The 13,027-nt window shown below is 40.9% G+C and overlaps 1 protein-coding gene across 2 annotated transcripts in view; it reads left to right on the top strand.

Moving 5' to 3' along the window:
- LOC309632695 (TRPM8 channel-associated factor 1) overlaps positions 1–13,027 on the top strand; it is an 88,029-nt gene that overhangs the window by 66,079 nt on the left and 8,923 nt on the right. For both annotated transcript variants that reach the window (XM_082400467.1, XM_082400466.1), the window contains exon 3: positions 11,827–12,818. In XM_082400467.1, coding sequence (XP_082256593.1) covers positions 11,827–12,818 — 992 coding nt within the window. The remainder of the gene's footprint in view (positions 1–11,826; positions 12,819–13,027) is intronic.

The following is a 13,027-nucleotide window of genomic DNA, read 5'->3' as shown; positions in this document are numbered from 1 at the left end:
AAAGCCTCTTTTGCACAAAATATACCTGTTGATTGCCGCATACCCAACTGTGGGCTTCATTCAAAACTCAGTAATTGAGAGATTACTGGTGTGTGGACAACATCATTGGCTTTAGAGACAAACCACCCTGGATTTGTTTCCTGTCCTTTCCAGTCATTAGCTAAGAAACATGGAGCAAATAGCCTAACTTTTCTGTCTCATCTATAAAGCAAGAATAGTAACTTTCAGGTTTATTATAATGATTAAACGAGATGATCTGTATGTGTAAATGTCTAGAATATATTAAACCTCATTAAATAATAGCTACTTTCATTATGTTATTATCCAAACTTAAATACTGTAAATAGATATTATACAAGACTTAAATATTGGTAAATAGAAACATCTGTTGAGAATTCCTTGACATCCCATCTTCTATGCTTGCTTGTCCAGCCTTCCTCCCTTCCCTTCTTTCCTCCCTCCCTCCCTCTCTCCCTCCTTTCTTTTCTTTTGAGAAACATTTCATCTTTTTTAAAAATTTTTTTAAAGATTTTTTCTTTTGATGTAGACCAATTTTCAAGTCTTTATTGAATTTGTTACAATATTGCTTCTGTTTTCCGTTTTGGTTTTTTGGCTGCGAGGCACGTGGGATCTTAGCTCGCTGACCAGGGATTGAACCCGCACCCCCTGCGCTGGAAGGCAGAGTCTTAACCACTGGAACGCCAGGGAAGTCCCGAAACATTTCACCTTTTTACAAAAAATATTTCAAAATGAATTCAAGCTTATAATGAAAAATACAAGGGCAGGAATAGAGACGCAGATGTAGAGAACGGACGTGTGGACACAGGGGTTGGGGGGCGGGAGGGGACGGGTGGGATGAATTGGGAGCTTAGGTTTGACATAAATAAGATACATAGATACCATGTGTAAAATAGATAGCTAGTGGGAACCTGCTGTATAGCACAGGGAGCTCAGCTCGGTGCTCCGTGATGACCTAGATGAGTGGGATCAGGGTGGGGGGGGGGGGGTGAGGGAGGTCCAAGCGGGAGGGGATATAGGTATACATAGAGCTGATTCACCTCATTGTACAGCAGAAACTAACACAATATTGTAAAGCGATTATACTCCAATTAAAAGAAAATGTATAGAGGAGAGTGGCAAATTGTCTTTCATCACACACCACCATTCCCAGTCTCATGCCTCTGGACTAAGGCAGCCGCTCTTAGAAGTTTGATATGGATCCTCTCAATTGCTTGTCTACGCCTGTGTGTGTGTTCTAAAAAATTATATTTTTAATGTATCATGTTTGAGAATGTCTGCATTTTTGTTATATTTACACAACAAATTGACAGAGTACAGCATTCTAGGCTCTCACTTTCTCATCCTCAGATTCTAGGCTATATTGCACCATTGTGTTCTGGTTCTAATCAAGTTTGTCAGTCATTCTGCTCAAATCATCTCGATCCTTTTTTTTTTTTTTTTTTAATTGATCCATTGGATGCTGAGAGATCTGTTCCCATTTTCAAATGTGATTATGAATTCATCAAATTTTAATTTTCTTTGTAGCAGTTTTTGCTTTCAGCACTTTGTTTTTTTTGTTTTTTGGGGGGCTTTTTTGTTTTTTTTTAAATTTTATTTATTTATTTATGGCTGTGTTGGGTCTTCGTTTCTGTGCGAGGGCTTTCTCTAGTTGCGGCAAGCGGGGGCCACTCTTCGTCGCGGTGCGCGGGCCTCTCACTATCGCGGCCTCTCTTGTTGCAGAGCACAGGCTCCAGACGCGCAGGCTCAGTAATTGTGGCTCACGGGCCTAGTTGCTCCGCGGCATGTGGGATCTTCCCAGACCAGGTCTCGAACCCGTGTCCCCTGCATTGGCAGGCAGATTCTCAACCCCCTGCGCCACCAGGGAAGCCCAGCAGCACTTTGTTTTTAGGCCCATAAAAATTAATGAAAATTATATCTTTGGAAGGCTTAACTTCTATTCATAGAAAATATTCATCTTTTGTTTATTTTAATTCTTTCCTCTTTGAAATCAATTGCATCTCATATTAATACCGGCACTTCTGCTTTCTTTTTGTTGTATCTTCCAGATATACCTTTGTTGATTTCCTCATTTCAATCTTTGTGTACCATTTATTGATAGTTTCAATTGTGTCTTTTGTAAGCAGCTTATACCTAGATGTTTTTAGTCCAGTCTGAGAGCATCTGTCTCTTCATATAAAAATTTAATCCAGTCCTAGATAGTGATAATTCAAGTATATTTCTTACTCTTGCCTCGTTGTTTTCCTGTTTTGTTTTTATCCTTTGTTTCTTTTTACATTTTTTCTTCTTTGTTACAGTATTTGACCTAGTTTTCTCTACTCCTTAAATTCTCCCAACATATTTGTAGATTATGCTTCTCAGTTCTATTTTTCCATCAGTTACCTTAACAGTTTAAATTTAATTCTTAATTACCTGAGAAATATATTCATACATTCTCCGTATTTGAAAAAAAAATACTGATGAGACAAGTTCCCTTTAAGCAGCTCTTTCAGTACCAACCCCTTGTCTCCATCACACAATTCAGAATACTTCTTACACTCTTGTGATTTTGTCCTGACTTTTTTGACATGTATATTGACATATATTTACTTTTATTTTTGTCTTATATAAATTGCATCACCAAATTGTTAGTTTTTATTTTTAAATTTTTTACTCAAAAAAATGTTTTGGAACATCTGACCATGTTAGTTCTCAGAGGTCTACCTGTTGTTTGTAACTGATAAATAGTAAGCTGTAGTATGATTAAATGCCAGGTTTTTATTTGCTCCTCCTTCATGGTGCTATGCACACCATCTTCCCACCCCTTCCCCAGGAACCGTGTTGACAACCCAGGATGTCATCTTCCATAGTTTTCCTCAGGCCCATATAATCATTTCATATATAGTATATGTATACATATATGGGTGTGCACACATGTCTCTGTATATATGCATGCCTATGTGTATATATAAATACATATAAATACAAATACATATACACACATGTACTCCTGTATAAGTGAGAGGGTGAGTCCTTTTTCAGAAGAAAGGTGAGAGGCATTGCAGCTCAGAGGGCTGCTCTCAGCCCATTGCATGTTAATTTTACATGATTGCCCCCTCATTTCTGTGGCATGTCTTACTACCACTAGGTAGTGCTTCCCACTGGACACCACGCTAGGTGCTGTTGGAACTAGAGACACACAAGATATGGTCCTACCCCTGGGTAACTTTCTGATTCAGTTATCAGTGTTTTTAAAAGTAAGTCCAAGGGGCTTCCCTGGTGGCGCAGTGGTTGAGAATCCACCTGCCAATGCAGGGGACACAGGTTCAAGCCCTGGTCCAGGAAGATCCCACATGCCACGGAGCAACTAAGCTGTGCACCACAACTACTGAGCCTGCGCTCTAGAGCCCGCGAGCCACAACTACTGAAGCCCGCACGTCTAGAGCCCATGCTCCGCAACAAGAGAAGCCACTGCAATGAGAAGCCCGCGCACCACAACAAAGAGTAGCCCCCACTTGCTGCAACTAGAGAAAAGCCCGCACGCAGCAACGAAGACCCAACGCAGCCAAAATTTAATTAATTAATTAAAAAAAAAAAAGTAAGTCCAAGAATGTTAGGATACATCCAGACCAATTTTACAGATCACCTACGCCCAGAGTGTTCTGTGTGGATCAGTTTTCAGAATTGTGACTGTGTTTATGTCCTAGGGCTGCCATAACCAAGTACCACAGATTGGCTGGCTTAAACAGCAGAATTTTGTCATCGCACCACTGAAGGCTAAAAATCTGAGATCAAGGGGTTGGCAGGGTTGGTTCCTTCTGAGGTTGTGGGGAGAATAAGCTCCAGGCCTCTCTCCTGCTTCTGGTGGTTTACTGGCAATCTTTAGCCTTCCTTGGCTTGTAGAAGCATCACCCTGATCTCTGCCTTCATTTTTACATGGCGTTCTCCCTATGTGTGTGTGTGTCTGTGTCCAAATTTCCTTTTGTTATAAGGACACCAGTCATGTTGGATTAGGCCCACCATATCCTAACTTAGCTAATTATATCTGCAAGGATCCTATTTCCAAATAAGGTCACATTCTGAGGTCCTGGGGGTTAGGACTTCAACAAATGAATTTGGAGGGGACACAACTCAACCCATAACCCTTTATGCCCTTAATACTTTCAGGTATTAAGGTCCCTGTCTATCAGATATAAAGTCTTTCATTATCAGATAAATATTCTGTGTGTATTTGTGTATTTTATATACCCACTAACATGTGCTGAAGACTTACTATGTATCAGGTACTATGTTAGCCAACTTAGGAACATCGTCTTTATTGAGTACTCCCAGACACAAGTGATGGTAAGCAAGTGGTGGCTTGGAGAGGGGATGTGAATTTCACAGGCTCTTCCAGCTACTCTGCCAAGGGAGGAAGCAGGATCATCCTGACCAGTCAGAGCCAGAGTCCACCAATGACCTGCTCAGCTGGACAGTGGCAGTTAGATATTTTTATAAGCACATGAGTGTAAACCTTCACGTTCCCAGTCTCATTATCACAGCTCTCCACAGTGAAGGTGTTTTATCAGTAGCTGGACTTCACAAGGTGCCCGTCAGAAGATTCTGGCAGAACACTTAGCGTGGAAGCTAAGTCTATAAGCTAAGTGTTGGGGCTCAACGTCATTGCCCCACAAAATAAGTCTTTAAGCCTCTACAGGTGGAAAAAAGGTACAAGCTAAAGTAATGCCTGAACCCTTTTGACATTTGGCCGTGTTAGTTGAAAATGGAATGACAAAACTAAAACATGATGTGTCTCCATTTTCATGCTAAAGAGAAATTAAGGAGAAACTGTACAAGAGGAATTTTTTTCAGTAATGTTTTGCTACTTGAATGAGTAAACCTTTTTTTTAACATTTGATTTTTATTATGAGACAAAGTTTTATAAAGGTAATTAAAATCATCTAAATCCCACTAGCCAAGATGATCACTGAAGACATTTTGATAAACATACTTTGGATAATGTTTCTCTGTCTGGTCTTGTGGATTTTGTTTTTTGTTTGTTTGTTCTTGGCAGTTTGTGTTGCAAAATTTGGCTTATTTAGAGTATAGTATATTAGAATCTGACTTAAAATTTTTTCTATTAAGCATTTTCGAATAATTATTTTAATTGACATATGATATGCTATCTACAGTTAACCTTAACTTATTTAACCAATCTCCTGTTGCTTCACAAAGTATCTACAAATGGGTTTTAAAAATTCTTGAAATACAAAATCTTTCCTGAATTCATTACATTTTGACCATTTCTCAATAAGAAGTAGTAAATATGCTCATCAGATTTAAGTGACAATTTTTTTTAACAACTTTATTGGAGTAAAATTGCTTTACATTGTTGTGTTAGTTGCTGCTATTTAACAAAGTGAATCAGCTATACGTATACATACATCCCCATATCCCCTCCCTCTTGTGTCTCCCTCCCACGCTCCCTATCCCACACCTCTAGGTGGTCACAAAGCACCGAGCTGATCTCCTGTGAAATGCAGCTGCTTCCCACTAGCTAGCTATTTTACATTTGGTAGTGTATGTATGTCATTGCCACTCTCTCACTTGTCTCAGCTTTCCCTTCCTGCTCCCCGTGTCCTCAAGTGCATTCTCTACATCTGCGACTTTATTCCTGTCCTGCCCCTAGGTTCTTCAGAACCATTTTTTTTTTAAGATTCCATATATATGTGTTAGCATATGGTGTTTGTTTTTCTTTTTCTGACTTACTTCACTCTGTATGACAGACTCTAGGTCCATCCGCCTGACTACAAATAACTCAATTTCATTTCTTTTTATGGTTGAGTAATATTCCATTGTATATATGTGCCACATCTTCTTTATCCATTCATCTGTTGATGGACACTTAGGTTGCTTCCATGTCCTGGCTACTGTAAATAGGGCTGCAATGAATATTGTGGCACATGACTCTTTTTGAATTATGGTTTTCTCAGGGTATATGCCCAGTAGTGGAATTGCTGGGTCATATGGTAGTTCTATTTTTAGTTTTTTAAGGAATCTCCGTACTGTTCTCCATAGTGGCTGTATCAATTTACATTCCCACCAACAGTGCAACAGGGTTCCCTTTTCTCCACACCCTTTCCAGCATTTATTGTTTGTAGATTTTTTGATGATGGCCATTCTGACTGGTGTGAGGTGATACCTCATTGTAGTTTTAATTTTCATTTTTCTAATGATTAGTGATGTTGAGCATCCTTTCATGTGTTTGTTGGCAACCTGTGTATCTTCTTTGAAGAAATGTCTGTTAATGTCGTCTGCCCATTTTGGGGTTGGGTTGTTTGTTTTTTTGATATTGAGCTGCATGAGCTGCTTGTATATTTTGGAGATAAATCCTTTGTCAGTTGCTTCATTTGCAAATATTTTCTCCCATTCTGAGGGTTGTCTTTTCATCTTTTTTTTTTTTTAATGGATATTCCTTCATTGAATTTTTTTTTAAATTTTTTAATTTATTATTTATTTATTATTTTTATTTTTGGCTGTGTTGGGTCTTCGTTTCTGTGTGAGGGCTTTCTCCAGTTGCGGCGAGTGGGGGCCACTCTTCATCGTGGTGCGCGGGCCTCTCACTATCGCGGCCTCTCTTGTTGCGGAGCACAGGCTCCAGACACTCAGGCTCAGTAGTTGTGGCTCACGGGCCCAGCTGCTCCGCGGCATGTGGGATCTTCCCAGACCAAGGCTCGAACCTGTATCCCCTGCCTTGGCAGGCAGATTCTCAACCACTGCGCCACCAGGGAAGCCCCTGTCTTTTCATCTTGCTTATAGTTTCCTTTGCTATACAAAAGCTTTTAAGTTTCATTAGGTCCCATCTGTTTATTTTTGTTTTTATTTCTATTTCTCTAGGAGCTGGGTCAAAAAGGATCTTGCTGTGATTTATGTCATAGAGTGTCTGCCTATGTTTTCCTCTAAGAGTTTTATAGTGTCTGGCCTTACATTTAGGTCTTTAATCCATTTTGACTGTATTTTTGTGTATGGTGTTAGGAAGTGTTCTAATTTCATTCTTTTACATGTAGCTGTCCAGTTTTCCCAGCACCGCTTATTGAAGAAGCTGTCTTTTCTCAATTGTATATTCTTGCCTCCTTTATCAAAGATAAGGTGACAATATGTGTGTGGGTTTAATCTGTGCACTTTCTATCCTGTTCCATTGATCTATATTTCCGTTTTTGTGCCAGTACCATACTGTATTGATTACTGTAGCTTTGTAGTATAGTCTGAAGTCAGGGAGCCTGATTCCCCCAGCTCTGTTTTTCTTTCTCAAGATTGCTTTGGCTATCCGGGATCTTTTGTGTTTCCATACAAATTGTGAAACTTTTTGTTCTAGTTCTGTGAAAAATGCCAGTGGTAGTTTGATAGGGATTGCATTGAATCTGTAGATTGCTTTCAGTAGTAGAGTCATTTTCACACTGTTGATTCTTCCAATCCAAGAACATGGTATATCTCTCCATCTGTTTGTATCATCTTTAATTTCTTTCATCAGTGTCTTATAGTTTTCTGCATACAGGTCTTCTGTCTCCTTAGGTAGGTTTATTCCTAGATATTTTATTCTTTTTGTTGCAATGGTAAATGGGAGTGCTTCCTTAATTTCTCTTTCAGACTTTTCATCATTAGTGTATAGGAATGCAAGAGATTTCTGTGCATTAATTTTGTATCCTGCTACTTTACCAAATTCATTGATTAGTTCCAGTAGTTTTCTGGTAGCATCTTTAGGATTCTTATATACAGTATCATGTCATCTGCAAACAGTGACAGTTTTACTTCTTCTTTTCTGATTTGGATTCCTTTTTTTTCTTTTTCCTCTCTGATTACTGTGGCTAAAACTTCCAAAACTATGTTGAATAATAGTGGTAAGAGTGGGCACCCTTGTCTTGTTCCTGATCTTAGTGGAAATGGTTTCAGTTTTTCACCATTGAGAATGATGTTGGCTGTGGGTTTGTCATATATGGCCTTTATTATGTTGAGGTAAGTTCCCGCTATGCCTACTTTCTGGAGGGTTTTTATCATAAATGGGTGTTGAATTTTGTCAAAAGCTTTTTCTGCATCTATTGAGATAATCATATGGTTTTTATCCTTCCATTTGTTAATATGGTGTATCACATTGATTGATTTGCATATATTGAAGAATCCTTGTATTCCTGGGATAAACCCCACTTGATCATGGTGTGTATGATCCTTTTAATGTGCTGCTGGGTTCTGTTTGCCAGTATTTTGTTGAGGATTTTTGCATCTATGTTCATCAGTGATATTGGCCTGTAGTTTTCTTTTTTTTTGTAACATCTTTGTCTGGTTTTGGTATCAGGGTGATGGTGGCCTCGTAGAATGAGTTTGGGAGTGTTCCTCCCTCTGCTATATTTTGGAAGAGTTTGAGAAGGATAGGTGTTAGCTCTTCTCTAAATGTTTGATAGAATTTGCCTGTGAAGCCATCTGGTCCTGGGCTTTTGTTTGTTGGAAGATTTTTAATCACAGTTTCAATTTCAGTGCTTGTGATTGGTCTGTTCATATTTTCTATTTCTTCCTGGTTCAGTCTCGGAAGGTTGTGCTTTTCTAAGAAACTGTCCATTTCTTCCAGGTTGTCCATTTTATTGGCATAGAGTTGCTTGTAGTAATCTCTCATGATCCTTTGTATTTCTGCAGTGTCAGTTGTTATTTCTCCTTTTTCATTTCTAATTCTGTTGATTTGAGTCTTCTCCCTTTTTTTCTTGATGAGTCTGGCTAATGGTTTATCAATTTTGTTTATCTTCTAAAAGAACCAGCTTTTAGTTTTATTGATCTTTGCTATCGTTTCCTTCATTTCTTTTTCATTTATTTCTGATCTGATATTTATGATTTCTTTCCTTCTGATAACTTTGGGGTTTTTTTTGTTGTTGTTCTTCTTCTTTCTCTAATTGCTTTAAGTTGTTTATTTGAGATGTTTCTTGTTTCTTAAGGTAGGATTGTATTGCTATAAACTTCCCTCTTAGAACTGCTTTTGCTGCATCCCATAGGTTTTGGGCCATCGTGTTTTATTGTCATTTGTTTCTAGGTATTTTTTAAATTTCCTCTTTGATTTCTTCAGTGATCTCTTGGTTATTTAGTAGTGTATTGTTTAGCCTCCATGTGTTTGTATTTTTTACAGTTTTTTTCCTGTAATTGATATCTAGTCTCATAGCGTTGTGGTCAGAAAAGATGCTTGATATGATTTCAATTTTCTTAAATTTACCAAGGTTTGATTTGTGACCCAGAATATGATCTATCCTGGAGAATGTTCCATGAGCACTTGAGAAGAATGTGTATTCTGTTGTTTTTGGATGGAATGTCCTATAAATATCAATTAAGTCCATCTTGTTTAATGTATCATTTAAAGCTTCTGTTTCCCTATTTATTGTGATTTTGGTTGATCTGTCCATTGGTGAAAGTGGGTTGTTAAAGTCCCCTACTATGATTGTGTTACTGTCGATTTCCCCTTTTATGGCTGTTAGCGTTTGCCTTATGTATTAAGGTGCTCCTAGGTTGGGTGCATAAATATTTACAATTGTTGTATCTTCTTCTTGGATTGATCCCTTGAGCATTATGTAGTGTCCTTCTTTGTCTCTTGTAATAGTCTTTATTTTAAAGTCTATTTTGTCTGATATGAGAATTGCTACTCCAGCTTTCTTTTGATTTCCATTTGCATGGAATATCTTTTTCCATCCCCTCACTTTCAGTCTGTATGTGTCCCTAGGTCTGAAGTGGGTCTCTTGTAGACAGCATATATATGGGTCTTGTTTTTGTATCCATTCAGCCAGTCTAGGTCTTTTGGTGGGAGCATTTAATCCATTTACATTTAAGGTAATTATCGATATGTATGTTCCTATTACCATTTTCTTAATTGTTTTGGGTTTGTTATTGTAGGTCTTTTCCTTCTCTTGTGTTTCCTGCCTAGAGAAGTTCCTTTAGCATTTGTTGTAAAGCTGATTTGGTGGTGCTGAATTCTCTTAGCTTTTGCTTTTCTGTAAAGGTTTTAATTTCTCCATCAAATCTGAATGAGATCCTTGCTGGGTAGAGTAATCTTGGTTGTAGGTTTTTCCCTTTCATCACTTTAAATATGTCCTGCCACTCCCTTCTGGCTTGCAGAGTTTCTGCAGAAAGATCAACTGTTAACCTTATGGGGATTCCCTTGTGTGTTATTTGTTGGTTTTCCCTTGCTGCTTTTAATATTTTTTCTTTGTATTTAATCTTTGATAGTTTGATTAATATGTGTCTTGGCATGTTTCTCCCTGGATTTATCCTGTATGGGACTCTCTGCGCTTCCTGGACTTGATTGACTATTTCCTTTCCCATGTTGGGGAAGTTTTCAACTATAATCTTTTCAAATATTTTCTCAGTCCCTTTCTTTTTCTCTTCTTTTCTGGGACCCCTATAATTCGAATGTTGGTACATTTATTGTTGTCCCTGAGGTCTCTGAGACCGTCCTCAATTTTTTTCATTCTTTTTTCTTTATTCTGCTCTGCAGTAGTTATTTCCACTATTTTATCTTCCAGGTCACTTATCCGTTCTTCTGCCTCAGTTATTCTGCTATTGATTCCTTCTGGAGAATTTTTAATGTCATTTATTGTGTTGTTCATCATTGTCTGTTTGCTCTTTAGTTCTTCTAGGTCCTTGTTAAACGTTTCTTGTATTTTCTCCATTCTATTTCCAAGATTTTGGATCATCTTTACTATCATTACTCTGAATTCTTTTTCAGGTAGACTGCCTATTTCCTCTTCATTTGTTAGGTCTGGTGGGTTTTTACCTTGCTCCTTCATCTGCTGCATATTTCTGTGTCTTCTCATTTTGCTTAACTTACTGTGTTTGGGGTCTCCTTTTCGCAGGCTGCATGTTCGTAATTCCCGTTGTTTTTGGTGTCTGCCCCCTGTGGGTAAGGTTGGTTCAGTGGCTTGTGTAGGCTTCCTGGTGGAGGGGACTGGTGCCTGTGTTCTGGTGGATGCAGCCGGATCTTGACTTTCTGGGCGGCAGAACCACGTCTGGTGGTGTGTTTTGGGGTGTCTGTGAACTTAGTATGATTTTAGGCAGCCTCTCTGCTAATGGGTGGGGTTGTGTTCCTTTGTTGCTAGTTGTTTGGCATGGGGTGTCCAGCACTGGAGCTTGCTGGTCATTGAGTGGAGCTGGGTCTTAGCACTGAGATGGAGCTCGCTGGGAGAGCTCTCATTGATTGATATTACGTGGGACCAGAAGGTCTCTGGTGGACCCATGTCCTGAACTCAGCTCTCCCACCTCAGAGGCTCAGGCCTGACACCCGGCTGGAGCACCAAGACCCTGTCAGCCACACAGCTGGAGTGCCTTCAGAGTTGGAGAAGCTGGCCTGCAGTGGCTGTCCTTCTGCACTGCACATTAGAATCACCTAAGTGACAATTTTTAAAAAGAGTTTTATAAATCTTCAAGTGTAGCATTAAATAGTTTACTTGTAACATGTTCCTAGATCAGTGCTAGCACGTGGAGAGGGGGATTTGATTTTTAGTGCCTTCTTCTACAGAAGTGTTACTCTGAAAAATGTCTAAGTAGGACTACTTTCTCTAAGAATAATAGATCCATTTTTCTAACAATTCATTTATATGTTCAGTAACAGGCAGACTTCGGAGATACTGCGAGTTCAGTTCCAGACCACTGCAATAAAGCGAGTCACACGAGTGATTCAAGTCTCAAATCTTAGCGCGAATAAGAAGACTGGCATGAACTGTGTATCTTTGTACCCACACAGATTTCTCTATTCAGTGAGCTCATTTCAGTGGTTCACTGACTGACTGTAGCCCCTTTGTTCCTCTTCCTTTGTCTCTTTTCCAGGTTTGGGGAGGATCTCAGGCAGCATCAGCAGGAGCTCCTGGAAGGGGTCTCAGAGCTGGACATCAAGACGGGGGGAATCCCCTCGCAGCTGCTCGTGCACGGGGCCCTGGCCTTCCCCCTGGGCTTAGATGCCTCTCTCGGCTGCTTCCTGGCCGCTGCCCGCTATGGCCGGGGCCGCGTGGTTCTGGCTGCCCATGAGGGCATGCTCTGTACGCCCAAGATGGGGCTCTTTTTGCTCAATGCTGTGCGCTGGCTGGCCAGAGGCCAGACGAGCAAAGTTGGGGTGAACACACGTCTAAAAAATCTGTGTGCCCTGCTGTCAGAGCGTGGCCTGGAATGCAGTCTGGAGCCCCGTCTGACTGCTGACTTGAGCGTCTACTGCTGTGCGGCTTACAGTGACACAGAGGCTAAGCAGCTGCACGAGTTTGTGGCTGAGGGCGGGGGCTTGCTGATCGGGGGCCAGGCCTGGTGGTGGGCCTCCCAGAACCCCGGCCGCTCCACTTTGGCTAGTTTCCCTGGTAACATCATACTCAACTGCTTTGGCCTCAGTATCCTAGCTCGGACTCTGGACCCAGGCTGTTTCCCTGTCCCTACCCCTGAGAAGCAGAGCTACCACTTCCGCAAGGCGCTGTCTGAATTCCAGCTTATCGTGAACCACGGGGGTGGGAGCTTGGAAAAGAGCTGGCTGGCAAAACTGGGAGCAGACGGAGCAGGCTTCCTGCAGATTCCCGCAGAGGGCGTCCCTGTGTACGCTTCCTTGCACCGGCTCCTGAGGAAGATGCTGCATCTCTCGGGCCTCCCAGCTGTGAGCAGGGAAAACCCAGTTGCCAGTGACTCCTATGAGGCTGCACTGCTCTGCCTGGCCACGGAGCTGGCACGCTCCGGCACAGACTGCTCTCAGCTGGCACAGGGGCTTGGAACCTGGTCTTGCAGCTCCGGTTCGTACCCCTCAGAACACGCCATCACAGTGGAGATTGATGGAAGCAACCCAGGTACAGAATGAGGGACCTGGGGGAAGGTGGGGCTAGCGAGCTTTGCAGGACATTGCAGGTGCTGAAGCTCAGGTGGGCCATCTCCATTCTCTAACAGGTACTTCCCAGGAGATGGGGGTTGGGGTTCTGCTCAGGGATTACGTGGGATGCATGCAAGAAGCATGGATGAGATGAGGTGCGCAGGGCAGGGCTGTACCTCTGGGAGGGGC

The sequence above is a fragment of the Balaenoptera borealis genome (assembly GCF_965194805.1).
Source record: "Balaenoptera borealis genome assembly, chromosome: 7".
Classification (NCBI taxonomy): Eukaryota; Metazoa; Chordata; class Mammalia; order Artiodactyla; family Balaenopteridae; genus Balaenoptera; species Balaenoptera borealis.
This window is presented reverse-complemented; position numbering and strand designations above follow the sequence as displayed.